At 37.7% G+C, this 22057-nt stretch overlaps 1 protein-coding gene across 4 annotated transcripts in view; it reads right to left on the reverse strand.

The window, feature by feature from the left end:
• Positions 1-500: 500 nt before the first annotated feature.
• gpd2 (glycerol-3-phosphate dehydrogenase 2) overlaps positions 501-22057 on the reverse strand; it is a 104407-nt gene continuing 82850 nt past the window's right edge. For all 4 annotated transcript variants that reach the window (XM_062965542.1, XM_003224603.4, XM_062965551.1 and 1 more), the window contains 9 exons: positions 19931-20124; positions 14554-14688; positions 13404-13579; positions 12722-12853; positions 11960-12118; positions 10982-11094; positions 8954-9032; positions 8739-8837; positions 501-3883 (listed from right to left, as the gene is read on the reverse strand). In XM_062965542.1, coding sequence (XP_062821612.1) covers positions 3758-3883; positions 8739-8837; positions 8954-9032; positions 10982-11094; positions 11960-12118; positions 12722-12853; positions 13404-13579; positions 14554-14688; positions 19931-20124 — 1213 coding nt within the window. In that variant the 3' untranslated portion in view covers positions 501-3757. The remainder of the gene's footprint in view (positions 3884-8738; positions 8838-8953; positions 9033-10981; positions 11095-11959; positions 12119-12721; positions 12854-13403; positions 13580-14553; positions 14689-19930; positions 20125-22057) is intronic.

The following is a 22057-nucleotide window of genomic DNA, read 5'->3' on the forward strand; positions in this document are numbered from 1 at the left end:
AACTTGTAAACAGCTTTACGAATTTCCTGTCGATAAAAATGTATAACTTTTCCTCCACTGTCAGAACATTTATCAGCACTTGGCAATTTGGGACCAGCCTGATATGCAGAATGATCAAAAAGAATAAGATAATCTTTCCCATTAATTCATATTGATTTTAGCTATGATAAAGTTCATCTGTGCGATAACTTGGTGCCCAAAGAGAGTTGGTTGAATTAAAAATAAAAATAAAATTTGTTGGTTATTGCCATTTGTTTGATATCACAATGAATAAAGGGGGAAGGGGGGAGGATGGAAAAATGCTGAAGCAACAATAACATATTTCAACAAAAACATTTGTCATTAACTCTTATGGCATGTTTTTCTGTAATTTAACTCATCATTTGCCACTCAACATACAGAGTTAAGGCCAGTAATTAATACTATCTCTTAAAACTAAAGTTCAAGATATCAGTTTTATACTTTCCCACAGGAAAAAAGGAGGGGTAGGGGAGGAATAGTTCAAGGATAATCAACTTTATTTCAGTAACTGCCAGTAACATCAAAATGCCAGTGAATGGACCATTTTAATCAGTTTTATTGATTCATGCTTTCAGTTCTTATTCAGTTAAAAACAAGGCACATTAAATACATCCTCTTATTGCTCTATAAATGCATGCAGCTCATCCTGTATATCAAAAGTAATAAATAATGGCAATAAAACACCAAGACAGTTATAAAAATGACAATCTGGCCTCAAACACAGTATTTAACAGTCCAATCCGGAACAATACTCAACACATTACATAAAAGTGCCGGATGGAAAAACATGCGGTATGTATACATACCAACAAGCCCCTTGTTGTCAAATTTCTTTCATTTTAAAACACAGCAGTACAGTAGCATTCCACCAATTAACACATTGTAAAACAATCCTGCGAGTACTTTGTATTTACCATTCATTATATGACAATCTTCCAAAGAGATACAAAAAAGGAGGGGGGCTAGGGTGGCATTTAATCAAGTAATTCTGAGTCTTTAATTTTACTGAATCAAGCAGGTGTAGGATGATGCACACAACTTCTTTCACTTCCCCCTACAAAACAGAGATGTGCGTTTTATTCTGCTAGAAGAAAAGAAAGCAAGGGGAAATGGCACAGAGAGATCAAACCCCCAATGAAGAGCATGCATCTAAATTACAAAAGAAAAGCCAAACAGACATTCACTTTCATGACATGACTGCACCTGTTTAACTAAAAAGAAAAGAAAAAGAGAGAGAAAACCAGCAAGAACGAAGCTAGCAAAAGGCACAACTAGACATCACTGTTATCATGGAGAAGGAGCCTATTTAGAAAGACATACTGAGCAAAAGCAGTTACTCTCATCCCTTGCCAGGTTAAACTTTGTTGTCAAAGAAATGGATGCTTTGATGGACACATAGATGAGGGACATACATTTCTTGATCACCGGCATTAAAAGGGGGAGGGTAATTTTAAAATGCCACTTTGTTAGAAGTTAAATAAAATCATTGGCACCTTCTTCGGGCACAGCTATAACAAACACTCATTTCTTATACACTTCAAATACACGAAAAAGATAGTTTTTGATTACTCCCCTCTGAGCTGATTTTTCTGTACTTAATGCAAAGAGATGAAACCAGATATGTAAAAAGAGTCCATTATGTCTTGGCAGGATGGAGGTGAAGCAGTCAAAAGACTGACAGCACCAAACAATCATTTGCGCTTAGAGAGAAAGGATCCACAAATGGTCAAGTTCACATGAAGATTTACTTTGTGTCCATGCTCAGGGGCTGAACCAAGAGAACTCTGTCAATTTGTAAAAAGTAGATCTCTGAAGCACACTGATTATATCAAAAACAAATGGAGAAAAAGATTCTCACTGGATTGCATAAGATACCCTCCCCCCAAGAATACTGCAGTTTTTTCTTTTCTTTTTTATCAGAACCTTGATCCATATATTCAAACTTGCACAAAATTTAAAAATGTCATTTATAGATGCAAATGTCTCCCTCTGAACTTAGCTATAGGGTTGCTTTTACATTCCAGTGTCTATTTCTAGCAGTAGCATGTCTCTTTGCCTTTCACATTTGCATAGAGGGTGTTTTTTTAAAGAAGAATAAAAGTTGAAAAGCATTGTTTATAAAACATTAGCACATTGTAACAATTCATCTGACGAAAATATTTTGACCAAAACCAAAATCTCCAGGCTATACCGAATTGTTTGTCCCAACTCGATTAGACCCACCAAAACAATGTTATTTACATAAGCATTGACATTCATTCCAGCAATTAATTCAGTGGGCCTACTCTAATCAGACTGGCAATTGTATTTAGGCCCTTGCGGAAGTGACACTTCTAGCTCACTTCTAGATCTATCAAAGACCAATTCGCACATTTCGCTTTGAGACATGTTCTTCTTTGTGTCAGTCAGCAATCAAAACAACAATGTAGGAAAGGATTTCAGCCTAAAAGTTCCAAGACTGTAAATCTTATCCATATAGAGATTTGAAGGAACATCACCTTGAACAAAAAAAATGAACTTGAGTAAATGGAGAGGTTCAAGACAAAAATTCTACTGCTAACATTTTTTCTGTTTATTTTAAATCTAATTTTATTTATATGCTGCCTTTCTCCTGGAGTGGGATCCAAGATGGCTCACAGATGCCTTTGCTTCATGTTAGGAAAGAAACAGTCCCAAACCTCCTAAGGTTATCCAACGTAATTATTTTGTGCGTCCAGTACAGATGAACAGATCAGACAATTTGGATGTATGTGTTAAATCCTTTACAAAAAGAAAATTAACAGCAAAGGGAAAACACCTAGTGCAGTAAATACCTTACCACCAAATAGGCAATTACCAGGGAAGGGGCAGAGGTGGAAATTCCACCTGTGTTACGGTATTACATTTTTCCATGGTGGGACAATAGGCACATGTTTGTTTAAAGCTATCCTTATGATGTGCTTCTAATGTGATGCTGCCTCGATGTGCTTTTCAGAAATTAATTCAACTCAGCTGGTGTACAGGACATAGTTATTAAAATTTTAGTAGTTTCAATGAGACTTAACTATGTGTATGTCCAATGTTGGTAAAACTAAGTCTGGCAGCATTTAAATATTCCTTAGCAGGACTTTCATATTGATTGGGGTGATATTCTACCAAAAAAAAAATTCCTAGATACAGATGCTCTTATTCTTTCTAATGGTAAATCACTCATTTGACATGCACATTTTGTAGACTTGCAACAATTCTAAAAGTATTATTAAGCCAAAGGTTCTAGGAAAAGGGTGAATATTTATCACAAGACACTTCCAAGAAGAGGGCACACAATGCATGCTGGCACCTTCCACTTTCGCCAGTTCAGGTTGGCAAGTTGTGAAAAGGAGGGTGGGGACCCCCTTGTGAGACACAGAAGATGAATCATTCTCACTGCTGTGCGGACATCAGAGTGAAATTAGCCCAGAAAAAAAGATATCTCAGCTCCCTCTCTTCCTTTCTCCAAATGCTTGTCCATCATTGATTCTGTGCAAAGCAGACACAATATATGCTCATTTAGCAGGCCACAAGTCAGAGCAGCAGGGCCTTTACAGTAAACATGAAGAAAGAGAACTGCAGCGATGCGGTTTTCTGCACAGTTGCTCAGCATAAGACAGATTTGAGTAGAAGAAGCAGTGACATCTGAAAGCACTGGAATGTTTTTTACAGCAGCAAGAGAGGCAGCTACACGGGACACCATTCTGTTGCTCTAAGCTCCCAAAACTCACAGTCCACCTCCACTCCGATCCACTGAAATCACTTCACGCCGACAAATGTTCTCTTCCGCGGCTTTCATAAGTACGGCTAGCCGGCTTCCAGAAATAGATCCTTTCTGAATAGCAGTCATGAGCTAAGGAGACAAGATCGAAGGGACTTTGATATTACTTCTGTTTATTCTCATACATAAACACATATTCTCATGCATATAGTAATATCTGGCATGAAAGGGTAAAACGAATTTGCACTCAAACACCTTCTTGGTGGTTACTCCTTGACTCAGGAACTCCATTTCCAAAGAGGTTAGGGCTTGATATACTTTCACAGACAGGTAAAAGCCTTTGTGTTTCAGGAGGCTTTGGGAAACTGACTGATCTAAAGGAAAGGTCTTTGTTTAATGAACTTAATGGTCTCTTTTAATGGTTTATGTTTTTAAAATGTTTTGGTTACTATGAAATGTTTTTGCATTTTTTAAATTTTGTAAGTTTTGACTTTTTGGATATGTTTGTTTTTAACTGTTATAAGCTGCCTTGAGTCCTAAACTGGATAAATGTTATATAAATGAAGATGATGAGCCAATGAAAGCAAGGTGTGTGAGGAACCTGGGGTCTGCAAAGATTGTTGAGTTCAAAATCCTATCAGCCCCTGACACCACAGAAAAAGGTGAAGAATGCTGGGAATTGCAGACTACTATTTTCTGGAAGATTACAAGTTCTGAACCACTGCCCTAGCTCATCTAGCACAGATTTTTAAATATTCATCACTCTTAAGTTTCCAAAAACTTGCATTCAATCTTCCCCAAATGTCTCTAGTATTCTCACAGGGTATGTACACTTGCCTATTAGTAATCTGACATTACATGGGGGTTCACTCATTATTTTTCAAGTGAGAAAGTACCAGAAATCTATAGAACAACCAGGAAACCCTGCTTTTCTTGCCCTATATATCCATTTCACGCTGGGGTTGAGTCATGTTATATCAGCATGACAGCAAACGCTACAAGCCACATTCTTATGTTACTTTTCTGAGTTCTTTCTCAAGGGCTGAAGTAGAGATGAGTGAACAATTTGCAATGCATTATTTAGCCTCTTTTACTGTTTGTGAGCAATCAGGAATCCCTCCAGGATATACATATATATAGGTTTTATTTGATTACTCCTGACTTCAAAGTTAATTCATTGGCTTGCCAGAGAAACCATGGTCAAGTCTTTATTGGAAGCCTTCTGGCTACTTGTGATAGGCCAGGACATTCAAGCAAGTGCATCTGCTTTGTCTGAAAGACTAGATCAACGCAAACAGATGCATTTATTTCTTTAGCACTATTATGTAGATGCCACTTTAAAAGAATGACACTATATATCTCTACCCTACAGGCTTACAATCCAGAAGTCAAACACAGGGGCAGAAATAGGAAGACTAGTTTAAGCTGCTGTTAAACTAGTTGTATAGCTCCATCATATGTATTCAAGAAAAGCTCTCGTATTCCAAAGCCCTACCTGAAGAAAAATATTTTGAAAGAATGAAAAAAGCTATCCTTTTAATCAGTCGGTCCATGATAATAATAAACTTTACCCAGGGATTCAGTGAGGGCAAATAGTACACTCCTTGTGGAGCAGTAATACTCCAGAAATGCATGTGAGGGAAATCACTTATTTGGAGGGGTTCCTAACCCCTCACTATCAAAATATGTTTTACAATTTGGCGAGAGAGGTGCACAAGTAAACTCCCAGTATGCATTTTGAAGTGTGGGAGCAAACTCATCTAATTCAGCTCAAATAACTCAATATGAACATTTTCTAGTTGGAGATTTATTGTATTGATTTCAAATAGTAGGAGGCAAGCAGGCATGGGATAATTTCAATACAATGGATTTTATATTTAAAAGGCTTCTGTGGCATCTAACTCAGGATCCCAGCCATTCCAGTTCCTACACTGTCCCTGTACTACCTGACCTCTTTGCCACTACACATACAATAGTTCACCATCATAATCTACTGTCTTTATTTAGTGGGGGAGGAGTGCATGCACTTTTTCTGAATCCTAGCTTCAAAGCTATTGGATTTCCAGTAACATAAACAGAGATGTCTCTGATTGCACAGTTTCTATTAAAATGTTGTTTAGTGTGAACCAGGAAGTCGCCTAACCAGACAACGTGATCTTGTATTTCCCCTTTCCAGCAACTTGATCCTATTAACCTCACATTACAAAACCAGCCCTTCGAGGATAGGACTCTAAATAAAGAAGGAACCAGGCATGACAGGCATCTGTGGGGAGCAAACTTTCATTACTCCCATCTGATGTTTGCCTCATGTTAATGAGAAATTACCTAAAAGATGCCTAATCAAGTCACTTCCAGTTACTGACCGGTAAATTTGAATTTCCATCCTTCCTATGGGCTTTCTGTTAACCACAAAGATTATGAAAAATTCCATCCACTGAGGATCTGGAATGAAGTTAGTGCTAGATTTGGCTTTGGTGAATTCTTCCAGGAATTTAGGTCCACCAGTTGACCATTTCTGGACTTCTCCTTACTTCAGTCTTTAATAACACACACAACTGATAACATGATTGGATTTAATTCTTTTTGGCCAACTTGAGACTGAGGCCTTGCCTGGATCACATTTCAAGGATATCAAAAGAAGTTCTGGAAAAGAGGCATGGCTTTCCACACAGGTATAAGGGATAAACCAGACCTTCCTCATGTTCGGGTTAATGAATTAGTCCCCTTTTATACTGCCATGTAAAATCAAGATGATCTGTTTTGAACTGGATTATATGGCAATGTAGACTCATATAATCCAGTTTAAAGCAGATAATGTGGATTATCTGCTTTGATAATATGGATTGTATGGCAGTGTAGAAGGGACCTTAATGAGTAGTGAAAGGAGACTTCCTTCTTTCTTTATAAGAACTTTCTAATAAAAAATTGACCAATTTTGCTTTTTTCTTTCTACTGCTTAGACTCCGATCCTTTCTGTGTTGTGCTGTTTAGCTTGCAAGTTTGATAAAAAGATCTGTCTTATAACTTTGGTGGCTGGGGATGGGGTAAAACTGCATTTTGAAACAACAAGTAATGTTATATATGATGCATGGGAAGCACATGGTGAGTTCTAAAGGAGGAACAGAGCACTTAAATAAGACTCAGCAGGATAAACTGTTTCAACGTCTTACATGACAGCACATTCAAACAAGCCAAATAGTATCCAAATACAATTACAAAGCAAGAGGGCTGCTGATGTTGAAGAAAACTGCCTCATTAAAAATAAAATAATAAATTAAAGGCTATTTGTTTAGGGTTGTGAGAATAAATAAAATAGTGGGTGTTAATGTTAGAGCTCTTTTTAAAAAATCACAGCACAATTTAAATCACCAGTCCTAACACTCTCTAAAATGTATTTACTCTGATAATTTATTTTACAAAGTCTGAGGCGAATACATATCATATCTGTGACTCTGGAGTGTATGTTCACAGACTCTGGACACAACCGGTAAAAATTTCTGCATTTAGATTCAACAGCGCTCTCATCCCCAGCCCATCTGGAGAGAGACAATTACCATTTCCCCTTGCCTTGATCTTGTTTGTTTAACTTGACACAGTGAAGAAAGGGCTGACATTGACCAAAATCCCAAGCATTAATTTATCTCATGTTCTGCATTCATCATTGCCATAGTGCAGGAAGGACCTGGCAGTCATCTGACATACCTGACCATGAAAGGCCCTACTAACAAAAAAAACCTGGCTAGCAAAAGAAAACAAATTAGCTGCTGCTGCATGAAAACAGTCAAATGGACGCTTAGAAACATGTCAGAACCTTACCTTTAAAACTTCAGGTTGTACATTTTACAGGATCTTGATTTTGAAACGAGAAAAGTGTTCCACCTTTTGCATTTCTAAAATCATACACGATTGCTTCCCCTTTCTGTCTATAGTTCAAAATGGCATAGTGTGACTCAGCCCTCTTCTACACTGCTACATAAAATCCAGATTATCTGCTTTGAACTGGATATGGAAGTATTGATTCATATAATCCTGTTCAAAACAATGTGGATTGTCTGCTTTGATAATCTGAATCATATGGATGGCAATGAAGAAGGGGCCTCAGTTCAGCCACCATGGCAAAAACATAGTATAGTGGTCAAGAACTTCCTGCAAACTCAAATGTGCAGATTCCTTCCTCCACTTCATATGCACCAATTCTATCTGTCACTTTCTGGACATTTGATCATAACAGGTTGATATGAAATTTAGAAATATGAAAAACCACCCTTCACATGGCCAACTCATCAAACAGGTCTGCTAAACACATGATTGATCCAGGATTTTAATGTATGTTAACTTGTGGCCCCAGTACTGGAGTAGGCAAGATCAGAAGATCCCGGAAATAATGTTCAAAGACTAGAAGGTTCTGATATCGGCTTCATACATACAAACACGGTATAAAAGTGGGAGTCCTCTTATATTATTTTATTGGTGTCGCTGTTGAAAGAAACTAACAATATTAATAATAAAAAGCCTGGCTATCGTGACCTTTAGATTAAGGGTTGTGGGCATGTGAACTACCACCACACTTTGTTCTTGCACAGAGCCAGTAGAACATTATTTCACAGGGAGGGAATTGCTAAAAGGTGCTACATAAAAGAAGTAGGAAGTTGGTATGAAATATGTTGACTTACAGTGGGGTTTACTTTCTAGAACAATGCATCATAATAGATTGCACTCTCTTCATGGAATCGAATGACTATTTTCCATCTTGTATCAATTTTTAAAGACAGTTGATTTGCCACTCTAAAAATCAAATCTGTTCCAAGAAATTAATGCCTATGCAATTTTCCAGTAATCCTGCCTTCCACAGTATTAACAAAAAATAAACATTGTGAGTAATTAGACATACATACTTGATTTGCTGGTTTTCTTGTACAGACATAAGCGAACACACAAACACACACACACACACACACAAAATAAAAAAATAAGTTGAAGCACTCACTTGCAAAAATTCATTGAGTTCAACCTGCCCGTTTTTGTTCAAATCCACTTCAGTCAAAATCTCATGGAGTGCACTTTCATTAATTTGAAAGTTGATGCTCTATGAAGTATATGAAAGAAAAAACCCACATGCTTGGATTAATACTACACTATTAATATCATGCCAGGCAATTTTGATATAATTTTTCTTATAACAGAGAGGAAGTAAAATGTTACCTCTAACACACGCTGAACGTCCAAAATGGTAATAAAACCTTTGCTTTCCTTATCAAACATGTGGAACCTCTTTTTGTATCTGCAAGATTGGATTACTCATGAAAAAGGTGTACAAATAGGAAAAGCAGTTTAAAATAGTGTTTTTTAATAGGTGGGTCCTTTATAACTATGAGGGCCCCTTGTTCCTTGTATTCTCACAATACTTTCACAGCAATTTTCTAGACCTACCCCTCAAAAAATTCTGCATTTATTTTCACCAGCTCTAAAAACTTCCTCATCCTAACATTTCCCCTTTAAATTCCATTTCATACCACCCTCACCAATGGCAAAGTCATAAAAATCTCAGGGAAGGACAAACAGCTCAATGGAAGAACACATAACTCACAGACATATGGTTCCAGGTTCAAACACCTCAAGCTCCATCTACACTGCCATTATAATGCAGATTGAACTGGATTATATGGCAGTGTAGACTCATATAATTCAGTTTAAATAAAGTTCAATCTGAATTATATGAGGCCTGTTCCACACTGCCCTTATATCCTAGGATCTGATCCAAGATTATCTGCTTATCACAGATTATCTGGAAGTGGAGACTCATATAATCCAGTTCAAAGCAGATAACCTGGGATCAGATTTTGTGATATAGGGCACTGTAGAAGGAACCTGAGTCTACAGTGACCACAGAGGCGGTCCAACCATAAGGCGAAATAGGCATTTGCCTGTGGCGCCATCGTCCCGGGGGCAGCATCGTCCTGGGAGGAGGGCACCACTCTCCACCTCCTTCTCTTTCGGGCCTTCCAGCGACCGTGCTGGGCCTTCCGGCCGGCGCAGACCCACCTTCGCACCATGCAAGCCCACCTTTGGGGCCTTCAGAGATTGTGAGGTCTGTAGGAACTTGGAAGCTAGGTATGTGGGGTTTATATATCTGTAGAAGGTCCAGGGTGGGAGAAAGAACTTTTCTTTGAAGCAGGTGTGAATGTTGTAATTAATCACCTTGATTAGCATTTAATGGCCCTGTGGCTTCAAGGCCTGGCTTCTTCTTGCCTGGGAGAATCTTTTTTTGGGAGGAGTTAGCTGTCCCTGATTGTTTACTGTCTGGATTTCTTCTGTTTTCAGAGTGTTGTTCTTTATTTATTGTCCTGATTTTAGAGGGTTTTTTTAATACTGAGGGCTATCTGGGTTATCTAAGTCCACACAGCCCTATATCCCTGTTCAATGTTTAGTGCTAAATTTGCAAATATAGTAATTCCTACATAACATTACCATGTATTGAACTGCTTTTTCTATTGATTTGTTGTAAAACATGATGTTTTGGTGCTTAATTTTTAAAATAATAATGTAATTTGATGTTTTATAGGCTTTTCCTTTATACTTCCTTATTATCCAACATTTTCGCTTATCCAACGCTTTTATTTTTCAGTGATTGGTTTGGGGGGGGCGCCAAAATTCTGTTCGCCTACACTTGAAAAATACCTAGGGCCGGCTCTGAGTGACCATATAATCTAGTTCTGACTTCATAATATGGTAGTGTAGGTGGGCCTTAGATGTCAAGTTAAGAGAATCTAAGATATTCATACTAAGAAAGATCTTTGTTTAAAGCAAGAAAGAGGAAGCTGAACTGTAATTCCTACCATCTCAGACCAATGGTCATGTTACCTGAGACCAGTGGTAGACTACAGATTTCTCAATCCATTTGAGGCTCGTGTTATAAAGCAGAAGGACAAGATAGATCAACTATCTCAGGTTGTATGGCAGGTAGCTTTCTAACCCAATCCTACCATTCTCAGCCTAAAATAGAAAACACAACCTTCTTAGTCTGTCAAGGAGCAGAATAAGAATTGCTCAGACTGCCTATGAACATATCAAAGAAACAAAGGGAATATACTAGTGGTAGCAAAGTCGAGTGGGCTTGATGTTATAGCTCAGCAATAATGGCTGAAAGTCTTGTTATTAAAGTTCCCACCAGTCCATCGGGGATTCAACCTTGAGTACAGAAACTAACAGAGGCTAATACAATATCTTTACCTTTCAATATCCCTTGGGGACAGAGTGATTTCACTACGATCCGTCAATTGCTCTGACCGTGCCTTGTAGCCCATTTCATAGTAAAGGAACTTCTTTGCCTCCTCAAGCTGCTCCTGAACAGAGAGAGCAGCACACAGTCTCAGCTCTAGGGTAACAGCAAATATTTACATTCTGAATTTCTTCTTTGCTGTAATGTTTTACTGGCTCCTTTCACTTAATTATAATTGCCGGTCCTTAGAGGAATATCAGCAGTTGATGACCAAAAAGTGCTTAAAGGTGAACAAGGTAATTAAGATTAGGCAGCATTTCATGCTTCAGTTAGATCACTGGTTCGGTTGTACAAGTGTTGATTATCAAGCGATAATTACTCCACGAGACGTGCAATGTAAAGATTTTTAGGGCTGTATCACACTCTTAATCTATGCGTGCGACTCACAGTGATGGCAGCAAGACCTGTGCTTGCAGACAAAAGGGCCGAGAGGTGGCCTTTAAATTTAATGCTGCTATCATATATAGCTACAATTAATACCCTAAGTGGCAAGTGGAAAGCTTTGAGATATCTAATTTTTGACGCTTCTGGCATTTGTTGATTGCTGTGTTCAGGCAGCAGGACAACTATGCAGCTCAAGGTTTGGAGCCTTTAAATGCTTTCTTCTCCCCACCAAGCCTTTTTACCTTTTACATATATTTCCCTATGTGCTCAGCACTGTTGACCACCCTTAAATTATTCAAGCCTCTGATCATGTGAAAGCAGGAATCTATAACTGAGAGTCTGACAAAAAACATCTTTCCTATAGCCTATGAATTATACACACTTTCATATTTTTGTTCTGGGGGTCTGAAAACAATGATATTGGAATGCCATTTTCCATGCCGGTGAGAATTAACCACTTAAAAACACCACACATAAAAGGCGCAACCTCCTCTCCAGGTATTTGTATGCTATACAGTATTTTTTCCACCCCACTCTGATTGTACCTTCTTCTTCTGTTCACTCCATTTCAGTCTTTTCCCCATGATCTCAATGATTCTTGGTAAGGCTTCATCAGCTGCTTGTACATTCAGGAAAGCCAAACGTGTGCGGCGGGCAATCATATCCACGGCAGTGCAGGCATACTCTTGGATCCCATATTCAATCTACAGTATTGAAAGAGACCAAACAAAAGATCAATTAGACTTTGAAAAACAGAACACAGAAATTGCATTTTCCCAGCCCCTAAATGGCTATGAAGTGGGCAGCAGTGTAGTGCATCACATCATGAAGCACATTCCCTTCCACAATGAGAACTAAAAAGTCTACACTTGTGCAATTTGCTATATCACCAATAGGATTCTGGTCATAATTTTACAAAACTGGAAATCTAATAATACAGTGAATAAGTATCTTCTGATATTGATGCCTCAGGGAAAACTAATTTATGTGAGACCAAAATTTAAAACAATTTGGTTTAATTTTTCCCAATTTATCTGGAATATGGATATGTTGATATTATCAAAGTAGATCACAATATAAATAGGATTTGATTACTTTTTTCTTCCTTTTTAATTTCCTAACCATGAAAAAACATATTTCCCAACTGAAAGCTCATTCTCTTTAGGCTATAGTACTCTCATTTACTATCACAAGTTAGAAGAAGGAGGAATCTAAGCTACTTGACATTTTATTATAGGACAATAGAAAACAGAAACAGAAACACTAAGAAAGAAAAGGGGTGGGGAAGATAAAACACTCTATCATACCTCCGATTCAATGTAAGGAAATTCTGACACGAGACGTTTTCCAACAATAGGCCATCTCTTTCCAGTCACCTGAGCTAACTTGGCTACTTCAAAAGCTTTGTCTCCAAATGTATTTGAAAGATGTTGAGCCACCTATGGAATTGAGAGCAGGTTATACAGCTTATACTTCCTGAAATACGGCTTCACCTAGGACATGAGTGATTCCTAAGAACTGTCCTGTTGCCTGTAACAAATAGGCTGAAGAAGACACTGGATGCAAGATTATGTGGGAGGCAACTGACTACACCTGGAATGCTGAGACCAGCATTAATGCTACTTGCATGTATCAACTGAACAGTGACTAATGATGCTTTAGATTCCTGCTACTGTGATCAGGTTGGAAGAACAGATTTACCTGGAAGCGAGAAGTCACAAAGCTTGGATACTGTCAAAGTTCAGAGAGCATGCATACAGAATTACAAAGAAATTACAATAATAAAAAATCTAAAAAATCTGTTTAATATTGTTAATTTCTTAAAAAATGAACAAAAAAGAAACAAAAGAGTATTTTTGTTTTTATGGGAAGAGCTTATCATACATCCAGAAAAGAAAGCTTCTTCCTGTGAACTAGAAATGTTTTAAAGATTTACACTATTCTACAATGTATTTAAAATAAACACACACACAATACCACAAGTCTCACCTCGCTTTCCAGTCCATAATCCTGAACCAGACGGATATAAAGAGTAGGGCTCCAACCCTCTGCACCCTGAAGGAGAAGTCCTGAAGTCTTACATGGGCCAGCTTTGAGACCATGAGCTTTCACAGCAGCATCAATAGTATCTTCTGCCATTGAGCGATATGTTGTCCATTTCCCACCTGTGAACAAATAAAGGCAGTTCCCAAGTTATGAACAAGAGAGGTTTGTTCTCAAGTTGAATTTGTTTGTAAATCAGAACAGGTACGTTTTTTAAGTAGTGCCATCAGTCAAACATAGATACACACACACACATGCATTGGATAGCACAGGGAACGGTTAACACCCCTGTGATGTTTGTTTTGTTGTCTGTGCCCCAATTCAGTAGATTGCCCCCATGACAATTGGATTTTGAAAAAATTGGCCTGTAGTGGAAACAAGGATTGGCAAGAAAGCTTCAGCTAAGACACCTTTTCCCTAAGATAACTCTTTCAAGAGTGAATTTCCTTTCGTAGGGGTAGATTTATCTCACTTCCTGTTGTCTCGCCCCCATACTTAACTAAGAGTAAATTGGATTTTTATAATTCAGGGACTGCCTGCGTGGATATTATCATGACTTTCATCCGTTTTGTGCAAAAGATTCCGATAATATTATCATTTTATAATGGAGTGGGGAGCTGAATCTGAAGAGAAGGGCAGCCAATGACTTGTCTTTGCTCATCTCATTCTTTCCCTACATTGCGAAGTCTATGGGGAGGGAGGACAACCTGGAGCACTCAGCCATGTTTTCAGGTCTGTATTCTGTTGCCTCCTAAAGCATTGGCTGTATGTGCCTCAACTGCACCTTTCCCCTTTTGAGGAAGACAAGGGGGAGTCACTGTGGTTTCTTGGCTGAAAAGGCTCCTGTGAGCATCAAAGATTTCCCTTCCCCGGTCTCCCTTCTGAAGGGCCATGACTTCAGTGAGACACAGATCCCAGTAGGCTGGCAATTTCCTTCACAGTTTCTAAGTGTCACAATTAGGAAATTTGGCATGCATTTGACTGTTTTCCTTTAACCAAATGATGGGATGTTCCAAGTTATACAACTCGTGAAGAATTTCTAGTATGTGTGTGTGAGACACAGAGAGAAAGAGATTGAAATTAGAAGTTTTGGTACCTGCTATGGTCACAAGTCCACTGTCACTAACATGTACCACATGGTTCCTGGAGATGGACTGTGTGTCTTTAGAATTGGGGTCTGTTACAAGGGGACGAATCCCACTCCATGCAGCTAAAACATCTCCTCTCCTCACTGTTGTTGAAAAGAGAAAAAGAAAAACTTATTAGAAAAGTCTTCCAAAGAAGGGTTTTTAAAACAATATATGCTCTAAGTGCCACCAAAAAAGAAAAGAAAGATGTTTACCACAATTTCTTAAATGTCATTTCAGAGAAATAATGCTGCCAGACTCCACAAATGTTAATGGCAGAAAGGCAAAAAAAGACAGAGAGGGGGGAGAAGGAAGTACAAATCTTTTGATTTAATAAAACCTAATGTTTAAGCAGGCTTTGAGAAACCTCACAACAATACTATGACAGAATTAGAAAGGGTTACCATACTTGCTTCACATAATGTCATAGGAGATGAGACAAGATACCTAAAATGAGAATCTAAATCAAGGAAAGTCAAAAATGAAATTTTAATTGATCTAAAAACAAAACAAAACTGGGGCCCATCCAGATCTTAACACAATGGAAACTCTTAAGTACTGAAAAATTATGAAAACTCCCAAACACTAAAACATTTTAAAGCTAAATTCTCTTAGGCTTTCAGAAGAAATATAGATTTTATACAATTCACCCCCAAATGAACAGTGAATAATGCTTTTCATTTATGCTGACCTGCTGTCTATTCTTTAGTTATACTCGTGCCCTGCACCCGTGGAAATATACAGCAGTGTGGGGAAACAGACAAAATACAAGTTATCTTGAACCCATTGAGATATATGCTTGTAGGTATATGTTTATTTATCATGTAACATATGACACATAGACATGTAAAACATGGTACGTTTGTATTTCAGTACGTTCAAGATTACTAATAAAAATTTATTTTAAAAAGATTACTAAAATGTTGAGAGAATTACTAAAAAATTGAGATAATTTAACTTTCTAGCAATCCTTACTGTTTTCAACAAGTGATATATAAAATGGCATAATTAATTACAGGGATATAATAAAGTATTCCAAAAGATTCAAAGGGGTTTATGTTTTTCTTTTTCTTACAATGCAGTTCACCATTTCGGACAGAATGAGTTCCTTTCCCTTCTGTAGGCTTTCATATATTTGCAAAACTATCAGGTGTCTAAATTGCCAAATCAATTTTTCAAAACTGACTAGTAAATTTCAAAATTTAAAAGCAAAAAATAATTTTGAGTCTATATTTGAGACATCATCTCAAATATATATATATATTGGATTATGATTTTTTCTTATAATCTATCAGCAGGATTAAAATGAGAACAAGACACGTTTACTAAACTAAAGAAGGAACATTTGGTGTTCCTGTGCTTTTAAAATGACCTCACATGATGTGAAGAAAATGAATGTAAAATTATTTATAAATGGCACTGGGCTCTCATGAAAACTTCCTAAATTATTGTTTTTTAAAAAAATACCCTTGGTTGGAGAGGGTGTTATAAATAGAATATAATCCTAAGTGGCAAAAGTGCCCCTGAGATATGAAGGTTTTGGAAAACAGAACTTAATTTTCTATAAAAAATGTTAAATGAAATGTGGAGCATTTTTGAAGCTTTCCATATTTAATAGTCTCGGTATTTCAACATAAGGAATTTATTTGAATGACAATAGCTAGACTGCAAAGTTTAAAAATAACTAAGAATTTTGTGAATTTTGAACATTATCTTTGGTTGATAAATGAAAGTACCAACTGAGATCTACATTAAAAATTACAGCTGCGAAAAATTTACTGATGTGTGGCACCCTTTTATTATGTTTGCTGGAAAAAATATTGTTAGCGCACTAAAATTCTGAAAATGTCTGCTTTGTCTATTTACTGATGGTCTTGACACAATCTATCCAAAAACAAACAAACAAAAAAGGGTGGGAAAGAAAGCATTGTGTTTAAGGTATTTCTCCAGTAATTTGATTGCCATATCTTTTATTTGAAATACATTGTTTTAATTTTTTAAAGTTACAATGGAAGAAAGAATGCCAAGATAGCCAAGCTTTGGCTTAGGGCTTCGATGCAAAATTAATATTTTAAATCCAGTTAAAAAGTATGATTTAAAAGTAAAACAGTGCTGCCATTCTACTTACAAGCAACATTGTCACCAACCTTTCCCACTATTAGGAAATATCTGGGGCAACTACTTGCTGTAAATTGCTTTGTTCCATAGTAGCAAAATGAGAACAAGGCACCAAATGTGACTGAAACTTTCATTTCATCTAACTACTAATTTTGAACCCAAATTACACCATACACATGGCAGACAGGTCATTTGCATGCATTGTTTCTAGTAAGACCCATTCTCAGCTTTTCACAATATTAGAAATCTTTCTATGGCAGTAGAATGTAAAACCATGGCACCCAAAGACCAACCCAGAAGAATCATTTCTCACATGCATATGATGCAATCTGCACTTGGCCTGTTGCATATGAGTTGCTCAAGATTTCATCTGCCAATACCAGACCTTGAGAAAGAATATCAAGTCATTTGCTGCAGGGTGTTTGAGGAGACAGAAATGTCAATGATTTCAATAAGGGAAGGAGGCCGATGAAATCTGAAATTTCACCCTTTAAGTTCCATGAATTGTGTGTGTTAAATATTAAAATTACACTTTCAACTACCTCAAGGTTTCCCTAGGATCAGGAAGGGGTTGCAGCAACACAGATCAATACTATTTAGTTGTCACCAGTTGTCAGTTTATCTAATTTTGCTTGAAAAAGTGTTCAGCCTTTTCCTTTATTTTTTCCCCCCAATGCTTGTGATTTAGTCATTTACTCTCTCTGTATCTGCATGCGCCTCTAAATAGCCTGTTGACTTATGGTGACCCCTGAATTTCACAGGCTTTTCTTAGGTAAGGAATACTCTGGGGTGGTTTTACCAGTTCCTTCCTCTGAAGTATAGCCTACAGCATCTGGTTTTCACTGGTGGTCTTCCCCTCTAAGTACTAATCGGGGTTGACCATGCTGAGCTTTGAAGGGTAGAGGGCATCTGGTGCATTCAGACTATTTAACCCCCATATTCTCCCTCATGTTGGCAAGAGGTCTCCTTGCCTACTCCAAAGGACAGAAAAGGAAAACTTCTGAGATAATAAAAGAGAAAACAGAATATACATTACAATATTTCTTTCTTGGTGCACATGGCTACAGCTGTTTTGTCATCTCATACAGAAAAGTCAATGAGTACAGCAGCCACAGATCACAGACAAAGAACAGGGATTATGTGCTTCCCTCTACAGCAAGATCATATTGTTAGCATTTTAAAAAATAAATGGATGGATTCTCACTCAAATACCCATACAAAGGTTTTTATTTTTTTCTAAAGACAAATCCTTAGTCTCTATCTCTCTCCTCTTTTCTTGCCAGGAGAAATCTTGCTACTTGCCTCTACTAAATGAAAGCACGTCTTAGAAAATCTGTTAATTTCATCACCATGGACAAGGGCCATCACAAACAAGGCCTATGAGTACACTGGAGGCAGAGGAGAGGTTTTTTTTTTTAGTGAGACTGCTTTTTTGTTTTGTCTTAAAGATACTCCTTTCACAGGAGTGTTAACAGAAAAATCAATAAGGCCTTGTAAAAATATCCTGAAAGAGCAGAGAAGAGATCTGAGAAATCAATGTTGTTCTGCCAGCATGTTTAACCCACCAAAATGAAGTGCTAATCACAGAAATAAGATACCATATTACATTTATAAATTAATGAAACTAGAAAAAGCAGCATGTGTGGCACTATAATTAAACAGCTGGAACACATCCAAGCCTGTGTAAGTTGATAACCCTGCCACTGTCTTTGGCAGCAAAAAGGCAGGTCTGCAGTGAGTTGATATGGCCAGCACAATTGTTAATTCTCTAACAGACAATCTATAAACACGACTAATTACACATGTGGAAAACAGTGCGCAGCCCAGGTTGGTTACTTTCAAAAGCATTAAATGCTCACAAAAACTACTTCTGCAGAACTGCCCTGCTGGAAAGAAAATCTGTCTTAATCAATCCTCCAAGCTGTAGCTTTGTAGAAGCAACCACCTTTCCTGACAAACCACAGCTTCTTCTTCTTCTTTTAATTTCTGCACGAGGGACCTAATGATAGGGTTTTTTTTTTCTGCTTCTGTAGACCATTTTTCTTTAATGGCTACAACAATAACAGAACTATCAATTACCCATTTCAAGGAAGAACAAACAAGCAATCCTGAATTTTCACTCTGAAGGGGAGGTTTCTGAATATGAATATTCAGCCTCTATCAACACCTACAAAGGGCAACTCAGAGTTCATGCTTTTTTGTAGAATCACCTTAACAAGAGTGGATGATTCAGGGGGTTGGTAATGAAATCTGATGTGTTTTATACCTCTCAGTTCTCAAACCTATTTCTATTTGGAAAATCATCAGGAAATTCTGCAACAGTCTATATTAAACAACTAACAAATAGACAAGCCTCCCAAAGGCAACAACAACTAAGGAAAGGTAGAGAAAGATAACAGAAAGAGGTGCCGGGGGGGGGGGGGTTAAGTTCAACCCACCCCCTCCCCTGCAATAAAGCTATGCAAGGTAATGATACAACAGCTCACAACTCAAGTAGAGATATCCTTTTTTTCTAATGGTACATTTTTCTCTTAATGTTTGTTCACTTTGTATTAATTCTGATATTTTATCTGGATTTAGTATTCTTCTGGAGCTGTGAATAGGATGGTTAGAATGGCATACTCACTTATGGATTGGAAACAACATAGAGGTGATTATTCATTAACAGTAATAAGGCAGGTTGTGCCAGTGGCTAGGAATCCCTTTCCCAGTCCACTATTGCAAGTACCAATTGGGAATCCATCCCTTCTGTTCTTTGTACACAGAGAAGAGGAGCAAAGCTGGTTGTTCTTAGCTGCAATTTAGAGAAGGCAGCTGGACACTAAACTCTGTTCTCAGCACTGGATAAGAGCACTTCATTCTTCATATCCGTTTGTTAAAATATGAAATGGAGGAGCTCCATCAACCATAACAGGTATGAATCAATGACATTAGTAAATAGGGCTGATGTGCAGATACACCCTCCAATAAGTTTCCCACTCCTATAACATACAGCCTTTACCTTATAGTTCTCAAAATAAATCTCCATCCCAGTGTTGGAGTAACTTTCTAGAATCTCCATCTCTTAAATGGTTGAATCCAGGGATTGTTGAAACATCAGACTAGCCTTACTTTGTACAGCACTACCATATGAATTATTTTTGCTCAAGTTAATTTTCTTAATGGAAAGAAGACATTTACAAATATAGAGGTGTCCTGGTATCAACCATCATTAGTGTTACAAATTACCTTCCACATCACAACTCAGATAGTTGCGAACTTCTGTCAAAATGAAGTTGATGTCTTCTTCTGTAGGAATTGGATGATGTGTGACTTCAGTTGCAGTGTCCGTGGTACCAGCAATAGTCATCTTTTGCCAGGGCAAGAAGAAAATCACTCGTCCATCACTAGTGGATGGGTCCAGGAGTCCCATGTTATCTGGGCTGTAATAGAAGGAAAGTCTCTGATCAGTCAAAAGTTTTGGTAAGCTTATCCTCAAGAGCAGGACAGCAATAATTTCCTGTTGTTTATCTTCTACTTTTGTTTTCATTTATATTTCATCATTCTTCCCAAGCTAGAACGCAAGGTGATTCTCAAGATTAAATACAAAGGTGAGGATAAAAGCACAAGAAATACAACTAACTAAATTATAATATTGAAATACAGTTGATTTTAATGCACACTAATTAAGGAAGTGAAGAAACAAACCATTAAAAACCAATTTCTCAGGAACAAATCAATTGCCAAACCTTGCCCAAATGAAAAAAGATTTGGCAGCTGGCAGAAGGACAAAAAGAAAGGGGGGTCCACAGTCTACAGCAGTGGTGTCAAGCATGTGGCCCTCCAGATGTTTGGAACTCCAACTCCCAGAAGCCCTACCCAGCTTGTCCAATAGCCAGCAATTCTGGGAGCCAGTCCAAAACACCTGGAGAGCCACAAGTTTTTCACCACTGGTCTACAAAAAAGCCTCTGGGAAATGCTGCTCAATCAATTGCAATAGTGTAAGGGAGAAGGCAGTATTTGATATATGTTTTCCACCTCAAAAATGAATTCAGGATTTCTTGAAGCTCTTATGTTTCCTTTACCATATAACACCCATCAATTACAATATGACTTATTCTTTGCTGAACATGTTCACTTAATTTATCTGCTATGTATATGACTTGCTTCAGTCCATTCATGGAGCTACAGTGCTGCACTGTGATGATCTGTGGTGGTGTGATACTATGAATGGATACCATTGCTTGGTGGTAAGAAACTCAGGCATTGTATACCTCATGCAAATATAGTGTATCTGTGTGCATGTGGCTTGCCTCCTGATCTTCAACCCTCCCAGTTACATGGACAGATATAACATGATAAGCTGGATTCAAAAGATTAGCAGAACTCTCACGTATAACCATAGAGGTGGGCATTTGATACAGATAGGATGGGGTGGAGGAATTGTCTTGTCGGTGGAGAAGCTCTGCCAGTAAGGGAGAACCTATATCTGCCCCAGCAGCCCACTTCCATCTGTGGCAAGCTCTGTGGAAGGAATGTTACTGGCAATAACAAGTGTTAAGTTCTGAATAGAGTTCAGAGATGGGGTGGGGCTGGTTTTGGATACGCCCAAAGCCAAAGCTGTTGCACTTTATGCAAGAACCCATTCAACTTTCCTACTTTGAAGCCAGTATACCTAATCTTCCTCCCATTGCTTCTTCGTGATGGTATATAAAAGGGTGGGTTAAAATAAAAAGAACAAACAAGCTAAAAAATGCAGAAATGTGCCTTCCACATCTTCTCTACTCTGTGGGGCTTAGGTTGAGCTGGTAGATGCCTCACTCTGCTTCGTCCCAACCCCATTTAGACTTGTTTTATCACATCAGGTTATAGCCAAGTCAACTTTATTTATAACCCGTCTCATCTCTCCTTGGAGACTCTGTAATTCAATAGTAGGTAATTCAAGCCTTCAAAAAGAAAAATTCTGTAGAAAACTAGCTTCTGTAAGAACAATGACAATGATAATGGTGATGAAAATAATATTAACTTAAGATTATCATATTCACCTCAAAGTAGAAACTCATTGAAAATCACGCATTTGTTTCTCTACACACACGTTATCCTTGTGAGAAAAAAATACCATGCAAGAAGCGTACCATATAGAGGATGACAATTACATACGTACACCTGAAGTCTACATTTAACACTAAGAAGTCTGTGAGATGATATTTATATACAGCTTAAGGATACATTTGGAGAAGTACAGCTTAAAAAGTGGGTGTCAACATGGACTTGTGCAAGGTAAACCATGGCAGACAAGTAATTACTTTCTGAAATGAAATCACTATTGATTTAGAGAGAGGCAGAAAAACTCAGGAATTTAATATACAGACTTAA

The sequence above is a fragment of the Anolis carolinensis genome, chromosome 1 (genome assembly GCF_035594765.1).
Source record: "Anolis carolinensis isolate JA03-04 chromosome 1, rAnoCar3.1.pri, whole genome shotgun sequence".
Taxonomy (NCBI): domain Eukaryota; kingdom Metazoa; phylum Chordata; class Lepidosauria; order Squamata; family Dactyloidae; genus Anolis; species Anolis carolinensis.